The sequence below is a fragment of the Halichoerus grypus genome, chromosome 9, assembly GCF_964656455.1.
Source record: "Halichoerus grypus chromosome 9, mHalGry1.hap1.1, whole genome shotgun sequence".
Lineage (NCBI taxonomy): Eukaryota > Metazoa > Chordata > Mammalia > Carnivora > Phocidae > Halichoerus > Halichoerus grypus.
The window spans coordinates 142,603,422-142,625,976 of NC_135720.1; the positions used below are offsets into that span (position 1 = coordinate 142,603,422).

At 45.6% G+C, this 22,555-nt stretch overlaps 4 protein-coding genes and 1 non-coding gene across 6 annotated transcripts; 4 read left to right on the forward strand and 1 right to left on the reverse strand.

Annotated features, from left to right (window-relative positions):
- The first annotated feature begins 387 nt into the window (after positions 1 to 387).
- On the forward strand, positions 388 to 2,058 carry LOC144379128 (histone H3.1-like). The gene has a single exon (XM_078055795.1). It carries the CDS (start codon positions 403 to 405, stop codon positions 1,021 to 1,023), a length of 621 nt encoding a protein of 206 aa, XP_077911921.1. The 5' UTR covers positions 388 to 402; the 3' UTR covers positions 1,024 to 2,058.
- Positions 2,059 to 2,681: 623 nt separating this feature from the next.
- Positions 2,682 to 14,618, reverse strand: LOC118548425 (histone H2B type 1-K). 2 transcript variants are annotated; one of them, XM_036112358.2, is made up of 2 exons: positions 14,196 to 14,618; positions 2,682 to 3,396 (listed from the first exon to the last, which is right to left on the reverse strand). In XM_036112358.2, the coding sequence occupies exon 1, from the start codon at positions 14,583 to 14,585 to the stop codon at positions 14,205 to 14,207; it is 381 nt and encodes a 126-aa protein (XP_035968251.1). In that variant the 5' UTR covers positions 14,586 to 14,618; the 3' UTR covers positions 2,682 to 3,396; positions 14,196 to 14,204. The 2 variants fall into 2 exon arrangements, with proteins under 2 accessions (XP_035968251.1, XP_077911922.1); XM_078055796.1 differs by lacking the exon at positions 2,682 to 3,396 and adding an exon at positions 11,334 to 11,916.
- On the forward strand, positions 11,702 to 12,013 carry LOC118548344 (histone H4). The gene has a single exon (XM_036112170.2). It carries the CDS (start codon positions 11,702 to 11,704, stop codon positions 12,011 to 12,013), a length of 312 nt encoding a protein of 103 aa, XP_035968063.2.
- Positions 14,619 to 14,914: 296 nt separating the features above from the next.
- Positions 14,915 to 21,864, forward strand: LOC118548415 (histone H2A type 1-E-like). The gene is made up of 2 exons (XM_036112341.2): positions 14,915 to 15,312; positions 20,801 to 21,864. Exon 1 carries the CDS (start codon positions 14,915 to 14,917, stop codon positions 15,299 to 15,301), a length of 387 nt encoding a protein of 128 aa, XP_035968234.1. The 3' UTR covers positions 15,302 to 15,312; positions 20,801 to 21,864.
- LOC118548449 (U2 spliceosomal RNA) lies at positions 18,658 to 18,844 on the forward strand. Its single transcript, XR_004923622.1, has one exon. It is a non-coding gene; the product is annotated as a U2 spliceosomal RNA (small nuclear RNA).
- Positions 21,865 to 22,555: the final 691 nt, after the last annotated feature.

A 22,555-nucleotide genomic window follows, 5' to 3' on the forward strand; every position in this document is an offset into this window, starting at 1 on the left:
GTTACGAAACGCAACTTTTCTTAGACTAACCAACACATTATTCTCATATGATTTTTTCCCCATATTATATGGAAAAGGGGAAAGGACTAAAATTTAAGGACACTTTAGGCTCTGACTTCACAGATTCTAGGTCCGATTCCTTTTCACTGGTGGAATCTTAACGTTTTGGTTGAAAACAGTAAACTTAGGGTGGAGTATAGCCATAATTTTTTCCTATAAAAATAGGAAACAAAAATAAAAGCAAGCGTGGAAAACAAAACCGACTCAGATGAGGATTGGATTGGGAGCCAATCAGGTTACTCCTGCGACAGCTCTGACCAATCAGGAGGGGCTCATGAGTATAAAGTCCGGTCCCCGCACCAACTCGGCAGTCGCTGGTTTTCGCAGCGCGAGTGTCCGGCCATGGCCCGCACGAAGCAGACGGCCCGCAAGTCGACCGGCGGCAAGGCCCCGCGCAAGCAGCTGGCCACCAAGGCGGCCCGCAAGAGCGCGCCGGCCACCGGCGGCGTCAAGAAGCCGCACCGCTACCGGCCCGGCACGGTGGCCCTGCGCGAGATCCGGCGCTACCAGAAGTCCACCGAGCTGCTGATCCGCAAGCTGCCGTTCCAGCGGCTGGTGCGCGAGATCGCGCAGGACTTCAAGACCGACCTGCGCTTCCAGAGCTCGGCCGTCATGGCCCTGCAGGAGGCGTGCGAGGCCTACCTGGTGGGGCTCTTCGAGGACACCAACCTGTGCGCCATCCACGCCAAGCGCGTCACCATCATGCCCAAGGACATCCGGTCCCCTACCGGTCCATGGAGAGCTTCACTGCAGGATAGTCTTCCCCCATCCAAAGGCTGCCAAGAGTCGCATCCAGTTTTCCTAACAATACGTAGGCTTTGGGGCACTGCCCTCCACCACCCTCGATGTTGCCAAATGAATAAACTACTGGGATTACATGGTAGCTATGACACCATCTGGAGCCCGAGAAAAGTTTCTCACATTTGGGATGAGCCTGAAGTCAAGGCTGTTGACTCAGCGTAATTTGTCACACCTTAACATATAAGGGATGTTTCCCATAACTAGTGCTATTGAAGTGTAAAGTGTTGCTAATCCCAAAGGCTGTTCTGCGTTACAGATTTAAAGGTGCAAGTGGAGCGAGGAAAACACTCTAAGTAGAGGATTCTGGTGTGCTTTGACAAAGGGCTGCTTAGGAATGGAGTGTGTGGTGGGCTCCTGACGAACCCTGGCCTCCTCCCAGCGGGCAGGGTTAGGTATGGAGGAAGGTCGATTGATGTGCATCACACCTAACTTTTGTTGCTTTTGTAAGGAAATAAGGAAAACCCCTGCCAACGGTTTTTATTCCCCAGGGCACAGAATCTTGCCTCCTACTCTCTGTTCACTGATGATGTCATCTCAAAAAGGGGGAAAAAAACATTCTTAGCGGTTTTTTCTTGAATGTCATGGACAACTTTGCCTGGTGACATTTATGGAAATCATTCTCAGAATAATATTTGAAGTGCATAAAATGCAAAAATTGCAAAAAAAAAAATCCCATTAGTTATCAACGTATTTTTAAGAATAAAGTTGCTAGGACTGACATGTGCCTAAACAGCGAACACATTACATAATACAATCTTGGTGAGCCTAATTGCCATCAATAATTAGACAAGTAAAATAATGGTTCGAGGTAATTTGGCAATTGTTATGAGAAATGAGATTATCTGTGATTTCCATTGGGTGACAAACTCACAGGTACTAAGGTTGTGGCCTAAATTCATTATAAAGGGAAATGCTAAAGATCAGTCAAAAGTAAATTATATTTTTCCCCATCCCAACTCCTAGGGTTTCTCCTCACTACCACCCCCCGCCCAACCATGCACTGACGATTTTTATCCTTGGAGGTATTTTGGTGTATATGGACTCCAGGTTAAAAACCCTTATTCTAAAATTTGGTTGACCTACCCATGACTTTTCAACCTCATTATAATTTTTCCCTGAAAGCACCCCTTCCTATATGGGATTTCTTTAACACTTAAAGTCTATTAATATGTCATATTAATATTCATACCCTTTTTCCTATTTCTTGTACTTAACTACTTTTTTTAAGGTAAAATACTACTTTTTAAGGTAAAAACTACTTCTAATCCTGGTATACATATGACTTCTTGGAATAAAAATAAATGCTGACAACAGGATCTAACAATGATAGGTACTCAGATGCACACCCCCCCCCCCACCCCGGTTGAATATTTGACTTTTTGATGGGCTTTATAGAAGCTGTGTGACCCAAATAATTTTACTCATTATTTAATTGTTCTGTCCTTAAATATGTCTTCCCATTATAGGGAAAGAAAAATGACTTTTCCTCTACTCTTCTGAGTGTTTGGCTGAGATCCCTGTAATAAAAGACAGTTGTCCCAAGAGAAAAACACACACAGCACAGAAGTTTATTAACATTGTTAAACAACAAAAATTCAACTGAGTAAATTTAAAGGTCAAATTGGCTTTATTCAATGATTCCTGGATCAGGCAGCATTCCATCCAGCAATAAAAAGGAGTCCTGCTGAGCTATAGAAAAGGCTTTTAAAGGTGGAAAGGTGGCAGAAAAAGGAAATTACTAGCAAAAAATGCATTGTTTCAAGCAAGGTCGTCCTCCTAAAGGGATTGGACGGGCCACTGGGTGGATTATCTCACTAGCAGTCTAGGTTAATTGTACTTGGCGAAAGGTTACATTCCTGGGGGTGGGCGTGGGAATCTGGGAGTGAGACTATGATGAGATTAGGTGTTAAATCTTGTTTTGCTGATGTGGGGTTTATACACCTGACTCCATCTGGGGGCTGCTATCTCTTTTCTAACGTGTGTACCTCATGTACACATGGAAGCTACACTGGGGACAGCGAGGAACCCCCAAGGTGCCTTAGAAATACCGCTTAAATACTGTCTTCAGCTTGTCAGGGAGCAAGAATTCCTGTCCCCTTCAAGGGTCCTTCTGGCTGGACTAAGAATCCAATTGACATGAGAAAGATTAACAAGAGAAAAATCTAATTTAATAGCATTTGTACAGGGAATCCACACAGACCTGGAAATTCCAAAGACAGGCAGAAGAAGGCATCTATCTCATTCTGAACTAAGGAAAAGGGGTCTGGGGTTTCGAAGAGAAGGGATGACCTTCATGGGGCAGTAAGAAGAGCAGGTGTTTTGTAATTAGATGTTTGCCCTGCCGAACAGATGGGTCACTCAGATAACTTTTATCTCTGTTCATAATCCTCTTCTGGGAAAGACCCCAAATTGGATTCTTTTATGCAGTTAAGGGAGGGACCAAAGTTTCTCTCAAGACCACACAGTCTTTATTGTCTTCAGCTCAGAATAATCTCGGCAAAGTGGCACATCTTTGGGGCATCCTGCCCTCGGCCCCTATAAACCGAAGACAAAAGGTGCAGGGAAGTCAGTTATGGGAAGGTTACCAGGAAAACAAGAATAAAGTTTGTTAGGCAGATTTTAAGTTGGCACCTTCTCCATTGATAAGGGTTTAAAGTTGTCTACTGGTATTGCTGGGTGAACTGGGAGACCCTGGGCCCTGAGGTCTGGACCCAACCCATATTAAAGATATCGCAGAAGGCTCTTGGTCTCCTCACGAGAAAGAATTCAAGGGCAGACACAACACAGTGTGTGAGGGGTACAAGCAGGAAAGTTTGTTCAAGCAAAAGTACACTCTCAAGATAAGAGAGCATGGTGAGCTCAAGAGAGAGAACTGTGCGTCCTGCGGGCTGGGTTTCTCTTTTATTGACAGTTGTTAACTAGGGGACAGAATATTTATTACTTGGGGCTGGAAGCAGGGTTTCAAGCTTTTTCTTCCTCACTTGCTCAGGGCTTTCCTGTCGTGGTGCCGCCCTCGTGGGCCTGTCTGGTGGGATCCAGCTTCTCGTGGATGTTGCCGGGACAGGCCTCTGACCTTCCCCACAGCTGCCCATGGCCTCCTCCTTGCTGGCCTCTGGGCATCCTGTTAGAGCCTAAACTAACTCCCTACTCTGACACTGGGATTAACCTTTGTCCTTCCAGGTAGAGAGGGAAGGAGGGAGAGCTTTGTAAGTCTACTTCCTGCTTTTAGGAAAATAAGCAGGAAGACAAAGAGCGTTTCTTCTATCTGCTTCATCTCAAATGCCTTCAGCTCAAAATCAGCCTTATGCCAGAATGGAATATTTTGGGGTGGCCTATTCTGCTACTGCTCAATACTTAATGCTAATACTTTGTGAGTAATAGTACAGTATTGGGTCTGTATTAATAAAAAATCTGAAATCTGCATTATATTTCTAAATGATACACAGAATATTTCTAAACAAAAAGTTTAAAGCAAATGAAAGCTCTCTCTTTACTTTTAAGACTTTTTGTTTTTTCATTTTAAATCTAATGTTCTGTGTTAATGTAATTGAGACTTTTTCTTTTTCTTTTATTTGTAGATATTTATATATCCATTACAGTTTGGATAATCTACTCATTTCAAGTTCCATAGGCTTGATGAGGACTTTTTATAATAGTGCAGAGAGACAGTAAGAAAACCATGTGGTTGTGGTGGGAAGATTGAGGGGGAAGGGGACGGAGGAAAGAGGGAAGGACGATGATCAATCCTTCCTTTAGTCTGATGACCTGCCCTTGCCTTGGCTGGATTCTGCTCCTTTCCCTTTATGTCCCGTAATGATGAAGTTTTAGAATATATATGAGGTTTGGTGGGGTGGAGTCCGGAGCCGACAACCAAGAAAGAGTTCTTGAGCATCTCTGGTGCAAAAAGGTGGTTTTATTAAAGCCCAGGGACAGGACCCGTGGGCAGAAAGAGCTGCTCCGGTTTGTGAGGTGTGGTTGACTTTATACTTGGGAGCTGGGAGCTGAGAGTCCAGAAGGACTGTCGTTTGCTAAAGACTCTCCGGGTACTGGAGGCCTGGTTATCGTCAAGCCAAGGCTGTTCTCCCCTCTAATGAGGCACTAACAGGAAGACAGATGGGGGTTTCCTGCAGGAATGCTACATTCCTCCTATCACACGTCCTGTCGATGGGCTTCAGGTTTAGAAGAAATTCAATTTTATTTGCATTTCCTTCCGCCTCAGCCTCCCTTAATTTTATGGAAGGGAGGGTGATGTTAGGGCTTCAGGAACCGAGTTATGCGTCTCTGGAAGTTAGGCTACTGATGAGAAAGCTTCCTTGTAAATCACTAGGACATTTGTAAACTGAGGGATACTCCTGTCCTGCAGGACTGTGATCTTATCAGTTAACCATTTGTTTTTCCTTTAGGGCAGCTGGGAGTGCCTGAGGAATGTCACACATACCACATGGGGGGGGGGGTGTAGGGGGTCAGCTGCTGCTTTGTCCTCAGCGAGCCTTCTGCTCCCTCATCACTAATCAATGTATTTGTGGGCTGCAACCCAAATCAAAGGGAAATAGGAGGCCTGGATTTCTCTCATGTGGAATAACATCTGAAAGCAAACGGAATACACACTGAAAACCTCTATCGTTGTAACGGAACTCATGCGTGAGTTCACTTCTTGGGGAGTCACAGCAAGGGCACCAGGGGACTCCGTCGGTTAAGCACCTGGCTCTGGATTTCGGCTCAGGTCATGATCTCCTGTCGTGGGATCGTGGGATCGAGCCCCGTCCTGGGCTGGGTGCTCAGCACGGAGTCGCTTGTCCCTCTTCTCTCTCAAATAAGAAAGAACTGCACCAGGTGAGTTGTCGCACAAGGGAAAGTTTATCTGCAGCAAATAAGGAGGTCAGGCGGATAACTTCCAAAGCCATGACTCCCCAGGCAAGGGGGAATGGGTTCCTTTTATTTAGGGTTAGGGTGAATATTTAGGAAGATGGGCCTCCTCATTGAATGTAGAGGTGGCATAAGATTGAACAAGTGCTGGAAACATGCTAGACGCACACTGCGCGTTACGGAAACGAGCCCTGTACCCCTCCTTGGGCAGATTTCAGGACGATAATGACGTACAGGTGACTGTCAGCCACTGCGTGGGTCACTCCGTGGCCCACCTGCGGAGTCGGAATAAGTTCAGACTGGTCTGGGCGGTCTGGGCGGTCGTTAATACTTGAGGGTGGTTCCACTTTCCATCACGGGATACTCCGCCCCTCGGCTCTGTTGCCTGAGCTAAGAGATCAGCTGCTCTCTCGCTGTCAAATAAATAAAATCTTAAAAAAATTTTTTTTTGGATAAGATGAACCTCTACGGGTTTCCGAAGAGCTATTTGATCAAATGGCATGAAGACATATGTTCACAGTGACTGCAGCATTTAGTACCAAATTTCATCAAATCTAAAACACCCAAGTAGGCAAGCAAAATAGACCATATGAGCCAATAATCTGTTAAAAAACAAAATTCAACCAAGTAAATTTGAAGATCTAATTGACTTCATTAAATGATTCATGAATTGGGCAGCATCTGAGGAAGTATATAAAATGGAATGTTTTATAAGAAGGGTGAGGCAAAGTATAAACAAAAGAAAAAGGATTGTTTCAGGCCAGATCACCTGTTAGGGGAAAGGCCAGGGGGTCTGATGATGCAGATTACCTCATGTTCCTTTTGCGGGGGAAGGAGGTCCCTGAGACAGATTACCTCTTTGGTGCTTACCGGAAAATTTCTGACTGGTCAAAATTTACATTTCTGGGGAAAGTTGAAACTGCAATTCGATTAGGTATTAAGCCCTCGTTTGCTGACCTGGGGCCTTAACCTAAGTGAAGCCATTTTGGGCCTGCGGTTTTCTTTCTAACAAAAGAAACACACAAAAAAGAAATGCTAACTACACTTGTAACATGCCATTAATTTTACATTACACACATTTTAGACTCAAAATTATGGTCGCATCAATTTGGAAACATGAGTTTCAATGAAGAAGGTAATAAATTATAAAATTCTCCGTGAAATGGAAAAATATCACCTATTTAAGAGGAGTCATTCGTTGACAACTGTACTAGGACATACCCAACTAGACATCGCACATGCAAAGGGAACAAGACAATTTCCTTGCCTTCAGAGCATTTATATTCCAGCAAGAAACAAAATAAACTTAAAAAAATATTAAATTTTAGGTTGTGATCAGTGCTATCAGGTTCATGGGCTGTGGAGAGACAGGTGCAGCTGTGGGTCTTCCCTTTTGGGTGGCAATACTCATTTCCTGCGCCGCTTGTCACAATTTACCACCAACTGGATGGCTTAGGTAACAGAAATGTATTCTTATCCAGTTCTGCAGGAAGCTCAAGATGAAGGAGTTACCAGGGTTGGTTCCTTCTAGAGGCTTTGAGGGAAAAATTCCATGCCTCGCGCCCGGCTCCTGGTGGTGGCTAGGAATCCTTGGTGTTCCTTGGCTTGTGGCGGCTTATCGCCAACGTCTGCCTTGAGCTTCACAGAGCTTTCTTCCCTGCATGTCTCTGTGCCCTCCCCTCCCCTTCTAAGGACACCAGTCATTAGATTTAAGGCCCACACTAAATCTCAAGATCTTCAATAATTACATCTGCAAAAACCTTATTTCTAAATAAAGTGACATTCTGAGGAAACCAGGTAGACATAAACTGGGGGTGAAAGAGGACATGATTCAAGCCAATACAATGATCCTGGAAAAATTCTGACTAGATGGTATTTAAGCAGAGATCTGAATCATACCTGGTGGTAAATTATGCTGTTCTTTTGGGGAAAGTATTCTTTTTTTGTTTGTGTTTCAAGTTTTTATTTAAGTTCCAGTTAACATAGAGTTTAATATTAGATTAGTCTCAGGAGGAGAATTTAGTGTTTCATCACTTATATACAACACCCAGTGCTTATCATCACAAGTGCCCTCCTTAATACCCATCACCCATTTAGGCCATCCCCCCTGCCTACCTCCAGACACCCTGTTTGTTCCTTATAGTTAAGAGTCTGTTTTATGGTTTGCCTCTCTCCTTTCTTCCCCCGTATGTTCATCTGTTTTGTTTCTGAAATTCCACATATGAGTGAAACCATATGGTAATTGTCTTTCTCTGATTGAGTTATTTCGCTTAGCATAAAACCCTCTAGTTCCAATTTCATTCTTTTTGATGGCTGAGTAATATTCCACTGTATATATATGCCAACTTCTTTATCCAGCCACCAGTCGACGGACATTTGGGTGCTCTCCATCACTTGGCTATTGTTGATAATGCTGCTGTAAACATCGGGGTACATGTACCCCTTTGAATCTGTATTTTTGTATCCTTCAGGTAAATTCCCAGTAGTGCAATTGCTGGGTCATAGGGTAGCTCTATTTTTAACTTTTTGAGGAGCCTCCAAACTGTTTTCCAGAGTGGCTGCACCAGCTTGCATTCCCACCCACAGTGGAAGAGGGTTCCCCTTTCTCCGCATCCCCGCCAACACCTGTTGTTTCCTGTGTTACTGGTTATAGCCATTCTGACAGGTGTGCTGGGAGAAGTCTTCTAAGAAGATAATGCAAATACCCGAAGCCATCACATACATGAAGTGCTTCAGCAGGATCACAAAGCGTAAGGACGGTAAAGATCAAGTCTACGATCAAGAATGTGTAAGAAAGATCAAGAGCAGAGGGAACGAGGGTAGAAAGTGAGTTCAGAGACACAGGCAGAGGTCAGACCGTGCCAAGCTGAGTTTTGCAAATCCTGCGAAATGACCATTCTAAGTTTTGAACGTGGGAACGGCATAAACCCAACTTACATAACTTTGGAAGTTCATTAAGACAAGTGTGTGGTGAACACAAAGTTCAGAATTAGCCTAAACTGTGGAAGTCGGAGAGACAGTGGCGGCTTGGCCTAAAGGCAGCCGTAAGTACAGGATGGACTTTACAAGCGTGACTACGAAAGCTTGCTGCCGGTGTGAGGTGTCCTGTGTTGCGGAGGAAAAAAGAATTTTCCCTCTACCTGTTTCAGTTCTGGGCTGAGATTCCAATAATAAAAGACAGATTATTAAGAGAAAAACAACCAAAATTTTATCAACATGTATACCTCCTGTAGACATGGGAGATAGGAAAAATGAATAAACCCCCCAAGATGGCCAAGCTACCCCCTCATATACCATCTTCAGCTAAAGACAAAAGAAAGAGGTATGTGTTGGGGTGGGGGGAGAGGGGGGCGACAGTTATGAGACAATACCAGGAAAAGCGAGATAAACAAGGGTAAGTTTTGATTTACACATTAAAGTAGGTGTCTTCTCCATTAAAATTCTCCTGTAATTTAGAGTCTTCCTTCCTGGTACTTAGAAACGGCAATTTCCTTTATAAATGTAAATGCCTCTTACTAAAAAGTAACTTCTATTTTCAGACATACTCCTGTATATGCCATTTCTCAAAAATAATCAGTTCAAAATGATCCTTGTGACAAAGAGGCATAGTTTGGGTGGCATATTCAGCTACCCTTAACTGTGAAAGATACATGGAAAATACCTTGATTCGAAAGTTTATTTTGATCTATTAAAGTCAGCTAGGATTGGAAAACAGCCCAGATAGCTTTGTATTTTTACAAAATAATATACTGTAGGTTTATAGAAAAATAAATACCTTTGGCTATCAATGTCAGAAACTATAAAGAGCCTGACCAACTTTTCAGCTATCCATCCATTGCTACCTTTTATCATGACTAGTGGCTATGCAAATATCCATGAAATCAGATAAAGAGGGAAGCTACTGGTTGATGGAAATTTTACTGATTTTTAAAGTAGAGAAGGTAGGGTCTGTAAAATGTATTCCAATGAACTAATGTTGGGGAGATATAAGGAAGAAAAAAAAACAATGTTATTCTTCAATAAGCATAAAGCCAGAATATCATGCTCATCACTGGCAATCTTCTAAAGAAATGGCAAAGACAGAAAGAAATCTCACTTTTTTAGACCTAAGTGGATACAACCCTTTACATTAGGTAGGATTTGCAATGTGGACTCAGATACCAGCTGAAGTTAAATTTCCCTTTCAAGACACTGGCAAATAGAGTGCTGTTGTTCTTGATGATTACACTTCAAAATAAAGGACTCAAAGATCCTTGAGGAAAGTTCCTAAGTTAAGAGGCTGGCCAAAGACTTATTTAGCGGTCAAAAGGATTTACCTACATTTGGAAAGGACAGAGAAAGAAATTCTGAAAGAGAAAAAGGAAAATAGAGGGACCTTCAGGGAGAAGTAAGTCTCTTATTTTCTATTTGTATTTGCCCTTAAACTAACCTATGCTATCCCCCCCTCTATAAAATATACTGAATTCGCCTCCCACTGTCTGAATGTTTTGTTTCTTCAAGTGTTTGGCAAGTTTTCTTCTATTGCAACATAAATGCAGAAAAAATTCTCAATATTTTAATGACATTTAAAAATTATTTTTATATATTTTATGAAATTTAAATGGAATACTTTGGAAATACTGTAATGTAACATTGCTAAAAAAGTAACTCACTGAAATAAAGGATAGCAAGAAAATAATTGGATAACAAGGGGATTACAAGCTAATGCTGAAAAGAGTGATTAAATTTTCTCAGAATTTAAGCAATAGTAAAATTGTCTATATATATATATTTTTTAACTAAGTATGTATTAAGTATACTCTTTTAATAAAGATTTTCGTAGAAAGACCAAATTCTTTTCCCTGCATCTGAATTTTATACTTGTTCATTAATGACAAATTAATTACTCTTGTAATCAATGAAAGTTTAAAAAATGTCTTTAATTATATTTTATCTAGAAAAAAAAAACACGACTGAGATACACTTAAAGACCTAGGTTGATGGAGAGATTCAGTATTTTTCAGGTTAGGAAGACACAATATTTCAAAGCTAACAAATTTACCATAATAAATGTATAGCCAAATACTAAGATATTTTTCAATGTTACAAATAATTATAATACTTCAGCAGTACAGATAGACTGATGTGCATAACAGTGAAAATTCAAGAAATAATTTTAAGTGAACTATTCAATATATGAACAATTAATTTCCTCAAATCAGTGGAGAAAATATATAATATGTTATACTGATTAGCCAGCCCGTTAACATTTTTAAAAGTTAATTCTCTATACAAGAAACCAAGTCCGGATTATTATAGCTAAAATTTTTTTTAATTGGTTCTACTCATTTTGAGTAAGATATAACAGGAACTGCTGTGAAAGATACATGGAAAGTACCTTGATTCGAAAGTTTATTTTGATCTATTAAAGTCAGTTAGTATTGGAAAACACTGTTTAAAATGAAAACTGGTACCACTTTGGTGGTGGAAGAGAATTTAGCCATATACCTGGAAGATCTTAAAATTCTCTATTTTATTAGCACATCTTGTTCTACTTCTAGGAAGTTAGTGTTTGGAGCATATCACCCCCCGTATAACAAGGAGAAAGCCTTTACAAAATGGTAGAGTCTACGCAAATACTGTTAGAAAAAGAAAATGCATGCATACATGTGCAGATAAAAACAGCACATTTTATTCTCTGTGCTTTTTCAAGTGTATCCTCTACAGTGTTAAAGTTGCGTTGTTTCACGAGGATGGGATGGGAAACACGAAAGAGAAGGAGAAAAAAATGGCCTTCGGTCTCGCGGCTAGAAAGCGCTCGGAGACCCAAGGCGAGCGCACGGCCGCGGCGGTTCCCCTCCAGATCCCCTCCCCCAGCCCAGAGGGACGTCCCGCCGCAGCTCTGCCGGTTTTCACTCCGGTCCGCAGAGGTTACCTATAAAGAGGAGCCCGGGCGCGCCGCGCTGCACTTCTCTGCGTCCCCGACTCCCCGGAGATGTCCGGCCGCGGCAAGGGCGGGAAGGGCCTGGGCAAGGGCGGCGCCAAGCGGCACCGCAAGGTGCTGCGCGACAACATCCAGGGCATCACCAAGCCCGCCATCCGGCGGCTGGCCCGGCGCGGCGGCGTCAAGCGCATCTCCGGCCTCATCTACGAGGAGACCCGCGGGGTGCTCAAGGTGTTCCTGGAGAACGTGATCCGGGACGCCGTCACCTACACGGAGCACGCCAAGCGCAAGACGGTCACGGCCATGGACGTGGTCTACGCGCTCAAGCGCCAGGGCCGCACCCTCTACGGCTTCGGCGGCTGAGCCCCGGCTTCCCAGCTCGCTTCCTACTGGGAACCAAAGGCCCTTCTCAGGGCCCCCAAGTCTTCCTCGAAAGAGCTCTAGTGCTTGTCTACGAGCAGCTCCGCGTAGGGCCGTTGCGTAAGTTTTTGGCTCCGCTTTCGAGGCGGGTTCTGCGTGCGGTGCCGACGGGGAGGGAACGGTACCGGGTGAGCCGGGCGCGGCCTCTGCTCACCAGCCGCTCTTCGCCGCGGGGTGGGGACCGCATGGGATCGGGAGGCCTTGCATCTGAGGGACCAGGCCTAACACTAACCTGGGTTCCTTCGAATATGTTCCTACATGTCAGGGCGAGGGGTGTAAACAAAAGGAACAGGGACCACTGACCAGGACCCTGGTACGAGGAGCGGCAGAGAGCTCTGGGTAGTTTTCTCTACAGTGTAAACACATAGATAGGATACATTCGTTTCTCTGCTGGAATGTAAGTTGCTGTATTTCCCCCATTACAAATAGCAGTGCTGTGGGCATTGTCCACAGACATGCTTTCTCTGGTTGCAGATCTAGGAGTGGAATTGCTTGATAACGGGGTCTGTGCGTATTCAACATGAAATGAGCAACTTGCTTTCCAAGGTTGTATTTTTAGTTTACACCCCTATATTCCACAAGTACTCTGAGAGTTCCTCTTCAACATTTCACTAATGGCAGACTAAAATTTTTTGCTAGTCAGCATTTGCTAAACTAAATCTCAAGTATTTAAATTGCATTGCTCTGATTATAAAAAAGTTGCTTAGTTTCTTACAAGCTTTTTGGCTACTTTGGAATCACGTCATAATGTTGTGTTTATATTTTTAGTAGTTTTTGCAAATGCTGCCTGTTCATATAGTAATTATTTCCCCTCTCCTTTAATTCCCCCAAAGAACTGCAGGCATAAGTAGACAAAAAAATTTAGGCTGCTCATCTCATTATTTGGCTTGGAGATTCAATCTTTTAGACTGATCTTCCTATTCTTTTAATAAGCAATGATTGATTAACCAAAAGCCTAAAATTTGCAAGGCATTATAAGACAAAGGTAGAGTGAAAGAGAAGAAACCATGCCTATAATAGTTTATTCAAATTTGTGCTTAAAGCTTTCCTTGGATTCTCATGTAATGAGAGGTTTTATTATTCTCATTTTAAACTGGCAAAAGGTACTGACGGCCAGCTCAAATAACCAAATCACAAATGTTATATTCTATAACCAAACGTGTAATATTTTTAACCACTCTGGGTAGCTGCAGCCATCACAACGAGTGGGTTGCTGTCCTGGTCCTTCCTAGGGTGGAGAACCGAGGGAAGTGTCAGGACAAGTACAAGATGTGCCTCTGACCCTCCCAATCTGACCAATTATTCCAATCTCTTCTACAGTAGGTCTGATTGTGGGCCCGAGAAAGTCACTTTTATTCTCTCATTCTATTCAGATTTCAGTCTCTGGAGAGCACAGAATTTAGCAGCTGAAATCACAAAGTTCAGATCAATCTTGTACAAACAGTTGCAGACTTCAATTTGCTCAAACCTACTTACGTGCCCTTGTTTTTCCCCATTATACCACCTAGCACTTACGATCTCTCTAGTCCTATGTATGACAAAGTAGTAACGTATCTTTTTTGTGAGCCGTAGCATTCCATTTCCTTACTCGGGAGGTTTGTCTTTGCCTTGCAGACTGCCCCCCCCCCCCCTTGTCTGGCTGGAGAGGCCAACTTTTTAAAGCTAGAGACCATTGTTCTGCCAGTGTAATGCCCCTTCCTCCATGCGGAACCGCCCAGGACATGGGATAACCGCTGAGCGAAAAGGCTGACTTTAGAGCACTGGGGGCCAAATTTACTAATGTATAAACTGCAACAGAGCAAGGCCACAGGACCCAGGCTGTTAGGATTTAAACAGGAAGCCACTCTCGCACACAACCAAAGGATCCACTTTCGCGCCAAAGGCAGGAATCATTTTGTGCTCACACACAACACACACTTGTGTTGACATCCGCTAAGGGCCCTGTTTACTGCAGACACCGCAGTGCGCCGGGTTCCTTCTGGCCACAGCGCGCGTTACTCGGTGCAATGGAATCCGCATAACCGCCCCGGGGTAACCGCCTGAACCGATCGCGCATTTGCAGCTCTATTACCGACAACTTAGTGGCTCTGAAAAGAGCCTTTGGGTTAAGTTTAAACACGCTTACTTTTCAAGTTCACTTGGCGCTGGTGTACTTGGTGACGGCCTTGGTGCCCTCGGACACGGCGTGCTTGGCCAGCTCCCCGGGCAGCAGCAGGCGCACGGCCGTCTGGATCTCCCGCGACGTGATGGTCGAGCGCTTGTTGTAATGCGCCAGGCGGGACGCCTCGCCCGCGATGCGCTCGAAGATGTCGTTGACGAACGAGTTCATGATGCCCATGGCCTTGGACGAGATGCCCGTGTCGGGGTGCACCTGCTTCAGCACCTTGTACACGTACACCGAGTAGCTCTCCTTGCGGCTGCGCTTGCGCTTCTTGCCGTCCTTCTTCTGCGCCTTGGTCACCGCCTTCTTGGAGCCCTTCTTCGGGGCCGGGGCCGACTTGGCGGGCTCGGGCATGGCGGGGACAACAACGAAGGCGCTCGCGAAACACGGGAGGAAGGAACAGCGCGAACAGAGCGCAACTTGTCCGTTTTATATAGAAGCCCTTATGCAAATAAGGCGTAAAGTACAGTCCCGCGTCTGATTGGTGACCGTTCAGCCCGACGTCAGAAGTTAGTTCTGCCCAATCGGAGCGCAAGGATCCCAAAGCTGCCTTTCCACTGGGCGACATAAAGCCACAGCTTTAGCCAATGCGCGACCTTCCTTTTGGCGCTCGACAGGGTTATAAAAAGTGCTGGGCCGGCGCTGTGGCTGCGGCCGCTGCTCGCGGGGGGTGTGGGGCCGTGATGTCCGGACGCGGCAAGCAAGGCGGCAAGGCCCGCGCCAAGGCCAAGACGCGCTCGTCGCGGGCCGGCCTGCAGTTCCCGGTGGGCCGCGTGCACCGCCTGCTCCGCAAGGGCAACTACGCCGAGCGGGTGGGCGCCGGCGCGCCCGTGTACCTGGCGGCCGTGCTGGAGTACCTGACGGCCGAGATCCTGGAGCTGGCGGGCAACGCGGCGCGCGACAACAAGAAGACGCGCATCATCCCGCGCCACCTGCAGCTGGCCATCCGCAACGACGAGGAGCTCAACAAGCTGCTGGGCCGCGTCACCATCGCGCAGGGCGGCGTCCTGCCCAACATCCAGGCCGTGCTGCTGCCCAAGAAGACCGAGAGCCACCACAAGGCCAAATAAGGGAGAGTAAGGTTAGAGATGTTGCAAAACAAAGGCTCTTTTCAGAGCCATCTATAGTTTCAAAGAGAAGGCTGATACACGTGATCCGCCTTTCCATATTTTTCGTGCTGTTTTTTGGGAGAAGGAGGAGAAACTCTACTGATAATCTTAGACGTAGTCTGAATTACAGAAAGGGCAATTTGGAGATCGTCAGGGCTGAGACTAACAGGCTCAGAAGAGTTTGTTCAAAAGTTGCAGATGGAACCAGATGGGCAAATCCCTGAGCCCACTTTAATGACGGTCCTATCAATTACTGATTGTAAACGGCCAAAAGTAAAGCTAGAATGCAGTGACTGTTGTCCCAGGACAAATTTAGCGACCTGGGTATAGTAGAAGAGTCCTGGAAAAGGACGATCTGACTTAAGTGGCCTAACTAGACGTAATTTTCACCAGATGGTGGAATTCTTAGTGGTCATTTCCATTTTCTTCAGGATTTCATTTTGAAGGGAATTACAGTCTGATTTATTGATTAAAGATACGCAGAACTTACTGAATCCATATTGGTAAATCCTTGGTCCTATTTCTTTGGAGCACGTGTATCTACTTAATTCACTCTTACAGTAGCTCAGGACACAACAATGGATGCAACAATAGATATCTGCCTCCATTGAAATGACTTCTAGGCGGCAGAGACATAAACATACAATAGGTTAGGTGATAAGTATCCTATGAAGAAAATAGAGAAGCTGTAGAGCATAACAGGGACTCCTATTTTAGACAAAGGGTAAGTGTAGATAATTTCTTTAAAGGTATTACCTGATCAGAGGCCTATGTAAATCAAAAGAAGATGAGCAAGGTAGACATTAGGGGAGGAGAATTCCAAGTAGAGGGAACTGAAAATGCAAAGGCCTAAGACAGAAAACGTGGCCTTTGTTGGGAACAGCCAACAGGCCCTTAAGGGTATGATGGAAAAGCAGGTGGTGGGGAGCACAATATAGACTTTGTAGGGTGAGTGAATTAATGTGTATGAGTAATCAGAAGCAATAGCAATCGTAATCTCCGAGATAATAAACTTGATAATGCCAATCAGATGTGAAAATTTATGGACTCCGACCCCCTTAAAAAAAAAAGACACTATAAAAGTAGTATTAAACTTTATCATGTGGTTCACAAAGATTTAGGAGCACGCAGTTTGTAATTCAATACATACAGATTTTTTTGCTACTGAATGGAAGGAAGAAATTTTCCTCTGTCCAAGTTTCTTCTAAGAATTAAATTGACATGAGACAGATTAACAGGAGAAAAAAAAAAAGTTTTATTATGTGCCTGGGAAGGCCGAGTAATGAAACTGAGACCTGAAAGAATGATCAAAGCAGGCAGTTTTTATACATTTTAGACAAAGACAAAAAAAGTTGTGAGGATTTGACAGGATAAAGAAAACAGATGTTTGGGAGCCTGAATTAGTTAGGAATTCTAAGTAAAAGTTGGGCTAAGGTAGTAGATTAGTAAAGAATTAACAAGGTTTGTTTCTACAGCCTGCTTGGCTCTAAATTTCCTATCTCTGGTGATAAGGATGTCTTAGTTCTTAGCCCTGGGAAGGTACCTTGAATAGGGGAGATGTGTTTCCTGCTTTCAGGGGCCAAAGGACGGTGTGATGTCCTTGCACCTGCTGTTTCCCGAGTAGTTTCCATTCAAAATAATCACTATGCACTGTGGTACACTTTGGGGCGGCCTGCCCTGGGCCCCTACACTACTCCTAGTCTTTGCGTGCAGAAACCCTATTGACTAGAACAAGCATAAAAGGCAAGAGACCCGGGAAAAAGATTATGGTGACATAGCCATGCAGGTCAGGTTCTCTGGGAGCAGATGCCAAGGTGGAGTTTGGGGTACAAGGTGTGATTAGGGACCAAGAGCTGTGAAAGGAGGAAGAGGAGCAAGGATGGGGCAGAGGAGAATGTCAGACAGACGTGGGCGCTCTGACTCCGGGGTGGCCTACCAGCGATTCCCCAGGCTGGGCGAAAATCCCCCTGGACTAGTCTTTCTAGCCCCACTTTGCTCCACCCGGGCTGTGGGCTGCCCTGGACAAGGGTGTGACCTTGAGTGGGGTAAAGCAAAGCCCGGGGGAGCTCAGCGGCTGCCCAGCTTCGGACCACAGTCACTCTGCAGTGGGGCAGCAAGTCGTCGTGGGGGGGCAGGGGGGGCGCCCTCTGGATACCACATATTTAAGTCTCTGACATACATTAACATGAATATAAAGATCAACGTTATGTCAATGATGGTATTTGAAAAACTTTTTAGCATATATAGCTAGTATTAACTACTTTCATCAGGGAATTCAAAAGGGATGTGTTTTCTTTTTAGAGAAATAATGAGAAAACCGACAGACTTTCTGAAAATCTTTAGTAACATTATATACTCCTGTAAGAAACTTAGATGCTTCCATCCTTGCAAATGGAAGGTGACATAAAACAATTATAAGGACTACGCGAGGATCTTCCACTGGCCTGCTCGCCTTCCTCCAGATCCAGCAAATCACTTCACGCATCTGCTACTGGGAAAGAATCCAACTTTGCCCCATTAGGTGAAAGCTTCGAGATGAATAGTTGAGGCCCAAACGAGAGGAGAGTGAGCCTTTAAGGAGAGGTTTAAGGGTAGAGTCCCCATGATGAGATTTGAGATTAGCGTTCTTACAAGAAGAGGAAGAAACCAGCACACCTCCCTCCCCACAGCCCACAAACAAATTACGTGAGCACACAGGGAGATGGCAACCCCTACAAGCCAGGAAACAGGTCCTGAGCAGACGCTGAGTCTGTCGGCACCTTGATCTTGTACTTCCTAGACTCCAGAACAGTGAAAAATAACTGCGTCGCTGGGTGAACTGGGGAGATTCTGGGCCCTAGGGCCTCGACCCAGCCAGACCCAAAGGAGTCCACGAAGGTTCTCTTGGGCTTGTCCTGAGAAGGAATTCAAGGACAGACATGTACACAGGGGACACGTGACAGAGGCAGGAAAGTTTATTGAAGCAAAAGTAACACTCTCAAGATATGAGAGCAGGCAGCTCAAGAGGGAAAGAGAGAGCTGTGTGCCCCAGGAGTTGGGTTTCTATCTTTTATTGACCATTGTTAACTAGGGGGCAGAATATTTATTACTTGGGGCTGAAAGCAGGGTTTCCCGCCTTTTCTTCCTCATTTGCTCAGGGCTTTCCTGTCATGGCGCCACCATCTTGGGCCTGTCTGGTGGGATCCAGCCTCTCGCGGATGCTGCCGGGACAGGCCTCTGACCTTCCCCACAGCTGCCCATGGCCTCCTCCTTGCTGGCCTCCGGGCATCCTGTTAGAGCCTCACTAACTGTCTAACATTTGTTAAGCCACCCAGCCTATCGCTTCTGGGCCTTTTGGCTAAGATCAAGTGTAGTATCTGTTCTTATCAGTTTAAGCCACTCAGCCTGTGGTATTTGTCATACCATCTCCAACTGAGGAAGACAACAAAGTACAGTGTTACTTCTTCAGTCAGATTCTCAATTTGTAAGAGATAAATCTGTAAATCAGGATATTATCTACCCCAACACACAGCCCACACATAACTGCCTTCTCTTAACTACCTGGTCTTACATACTTTGGTCTAAAGTGTGCAAAACTTGGGTGAGAAAGTTCAAAAGAAGATGTTGGAAGATTTTAGCAGGAGTATCACTATCAGATTTGCATTAACAAATACCAAATGAGAAAGAATAAAACTAGATTTAATTATTCAAGTAATGTTTACTGAAAATGGGGATCACAATACATACTTTTCCCCATGTTCCATTCTTTACCCCCTCATCGTCATACCTGTCACTAGATGGAGCTGTTGTAATGCATTGGGAATAGGGAACAATTGTAAGGTCAAATCTAATATTTAATATCAAATCAAATATTTATACCCCAAAGTAACTGCATGATTCAGATAATTAATAATGACAAAATCTCAGAAATACATGTGGTTATGGATAATGAGGATGCTTGACTAAGGACAAAAGAATATAACTTTATACCAGGCTGACTTTGTTGACATGGCTTCACTTACCAGGGAATCTCAATCCTAGGTGTGCTATTCTAAGCACCTGATAGGAGTTTTGATTATTTACAAGAATGCTTGACTGATATCTAGATCCACAACTGGCTGTTGGTATATGAATTTAAGATCCCAAGTCTTCCTTGGAATATATAAAGGAAAGTATCAAAAGAACTCTGAGGGTAAAATTGCTCGTGCAAATGAATATTGTTTGACCTATCAAAAGCTAACCTTCTATTCATGGCAGAACTGCTAAACTCATTGATATTTTTGTGGGGAAATCATTGCATCTCCTACTTTGTTTGCTTGAAAAGTTTACAAATAAAATTATCAGACCAGAACTACAAAGCACTGTCAGGGATCGGCCTGTCTGATGTGGTCTGGCCCCACCACTAAATAAATCAGAAGGCTCCCTGAACATACTGTCAGTCTCCAAAATGTCCTTTCAGTAGACCAGTTTACATAAAGAGATAATATTAGAGTTGTCCCGTCCCTCTCCTGGGGAGAAGGAGTACTGTGTTACAGTGGTCATTTCCCCCCACTCTACCCTCAAGAACTAACCCACCAGTGTTGCCAGAAGCAACTAGAAATCATGGTGAGCTGCCTCTCTTCCCCCAGGGAATCAGGTATGACGGTGCAGGGGCGCTTGATTTCAGTGTCTCACCAAGTGTGCGCTCATCTACTCTTCATCTCTTACCACCCATCCAATGTTTGCACCAAGTGGAGAGAAGTAGGAAGTTAAGTTCGCAGAAAAGATCAAGAATTCAGCTCCAGACATATTAAATGTGAAATGTCTATCAGACATCCAGGGGAGGTACCAACCAAGAGGCTGAATATCACGTTTGGAGTTGGGGGGTAGAGGTCTTGGCTGAAATCCCAGAGTGTGGGTACAACCAGATCTAATCCCCAAGGAACTGAGAGAAGGTGGAGAACAAGACCGAACCTTGAGGACTTGAGGATGGAAGCATGAATTGGTGCATAAAACTGAGGACTGGGGGCTAAGGAAAAGGGACAAAAGTCCAGGGTGCAGGGTCCAAACGAAGAAATGTTTCCAGAGGAGGGAGCGGCCACCCGTGTCAGGCGCTGCCCGGAAGTCAAGCACGATGAGGACAATCAACTACCCTTTAGTGAAATGTGAACGTGTAAGTGGAGAGTTTGGGGAAACGCAGGCTGAAATCCATTCCCTAAAAGCAATGCGATGAAGGAAAGAAGACAGTGTGATGACACTTTCAGAAACTGGGAAGTGACGTCAGTTGCTCAAAGGGTATTCGGGGAGCAAGGGAACACGTCTTCCAGATGAAGGAAATAAAAGCATCTCTGAATCCTGATAGGAAAGATCCCCTAGAGATTTGTTTTTTAATAATATAGGAGAGAGGGAAGAGTTGCTAGAACTATTATGCCCTTGCGTGGGAGAGAGGTTCTGAAATTTATTTCTTCTTTTTTTTTAAGATTTTATTTATTTATTTGACAGAGAGAGACACAGCGAGAGCTGGCTGCGGGACTTGATCCCAGGATCCTGGGATCATGACCTGAGCCGAAGGCAGACGCTTAACTGACTGAGCCACCCAGGCGCCCCCTGAAATTTATTTCTGAGAAAATACAAGAATGCCAGGAGGAGGTAAGTGCCTGGCGTTGGTGAATGTAGAGCTAGTTGGTTAGACGAGGCCAGCCTGGCTTATCCGCACGATCAGCGTGGTGACGGGTCAGGCAAGATCCTCAGAAAGGCCTTTAAGTATAAAAAGCACAAAAGAGGCTGTCCTACGGGGCTTTGCCACACCGAGAACCAGGACACACAGGATTGGCTTTCCCTTCTCCTCGGAGAGAGACACATGCAGATCAATCCAATTGCCAAAAACAGGCCAGCGGAGAATGCCGAAGGGCACGAGTGTCCACAGCAGCTTTCTAAATCAGGGGATTTAGAGGAAGCTCCTGAGGGAAGGAGAGGAAGAAGAGGGCCACCTCCAGCAGGCCTGAGCAGGCAGCAGTCCACATTCCCCTTCCTTTGGCTGAGCGGAGCTCCTGTCCTGGAGACCGGAAAAATCCCTACTTCCCTTCTGGGATCAAAAACTTCATCTGAGAAGCAGGTAATTCTTCAGCAAACCTGCCAGTGTTAGGATGGATGGCTCTGTGCAACCTAGAAGAAAAGAGACAAACTCTCAGAAAATTAAGCACAGCATTTTGGCTCTGCTGAGAAGCACTATGTAGACAGCTGTTGACGTGCTTCTGAACTCCTTCGCTTGCATTTTCTGTGGATCTTTTCCCACCCGCGGCCCTAACCCCGGCATCCATCGTGCACACACAATAAAACCAGGCTTCAGTGCGTGGCCACCCGCTGTTGGGAGAAGTCGCTTTCATAAAGCGTGGAATTGCAATCTCTGTCCATCATTGATTCTGCGGCCAAGCAATATTCACGCAGAACCTGCTAAAAGTGGAGCCCGGAGCAGAACTACTGAACAGAACAGTTATTTCTTCTGGGGGCACAGTGGGGTAGGGAGGGGAGAGCAGACTGCCCGTTAATTAAAGTCACTGCAGTAAGTAATATGTCATAATGTCATAATAAGGGGCATTGAAAGAGAAGAAAAAGGGATCACGGAACAGAGAAAATACAATTTAACCTAGACTGGCAGGAATGCCTTGCGTGGAGAGGGGAGGTCAGGGGCAGCTTCCCCGATGGACTGAAGCTAGCAAATCGGGCCCGGCAAAGAGCGGGCAGGTCGGAGGGCAGCCTGCGTGGGGCGGTGGGGGGAGGTCCCGTGGAGCTTCCGGGCCGCACGGGCCGCACGCTGTTCCCTCCCGGTTCTGGCAAGCCCGTAGGCCCGAGACAGAGGCCCTAAGGCGGCCGGAGCCGGTGCGCGCAGCGCGGCCTGCGGGCTGAGGCCTCCGGGCCTCCGGCAGGTGCGCGGCTCAGGACCCGGGACCCCCGCGAGGGGCAGGACTGCGCGCCCAGCCCCCGCAGATCCTGACCACTTGGGCCACAAGTGGTTCCCGGGGAGGTTCTCTTGGAAGCAGCGCGTCTCCAGCCCGGGCGGGGGTCGGAGCACTTTGAAAGGCGGCGGGAGCGGCCGTGGGTTCGGAGCGTGGGGGGTTCGTGAGCGCGAGGGGCCGCGAGCGTCGGCCAGGTCCCTGCGGGGACACTTCTCCCCTCTGGTCTGTCGGCCCGGAGCGAAGCCCTGGGGAGAGCAGGAGCACCAGGCGGCCCGGGGGTCGTCCGGGAAAGGCCGCCCGC

Coding starts and splice junctions, on each gene's coding strand:
- LOC118548415 (XM_036112341.2), top strand. CDS start 14,915: ATGTCCGGACGCGGCAAGCAAGGCGGCAAGGCCCGCGCCAAGGCCAAG.
- LOC118548425 (XM_036112358.2), bottom strand. CDS start 14,585: ATGCCCGAGCCCGCCAAGTCGGCCCCGGCCCCGAAGAAGGGCTCCAAG.
- LOC144379128 (XM_078055795.1), top strand. CDS start 403: ATGGCCCGCACGAAGCAGACGGCCCGCAAGTCGACCGGCGGCAAGGCC.
- LOC118548344 (XM_036112170.2), top strand. CDS start 11,702: ATGTCCGGCCGCGGCAAGGGCGGGAAGGGCCTGGGCAAGGGCGGCGCC.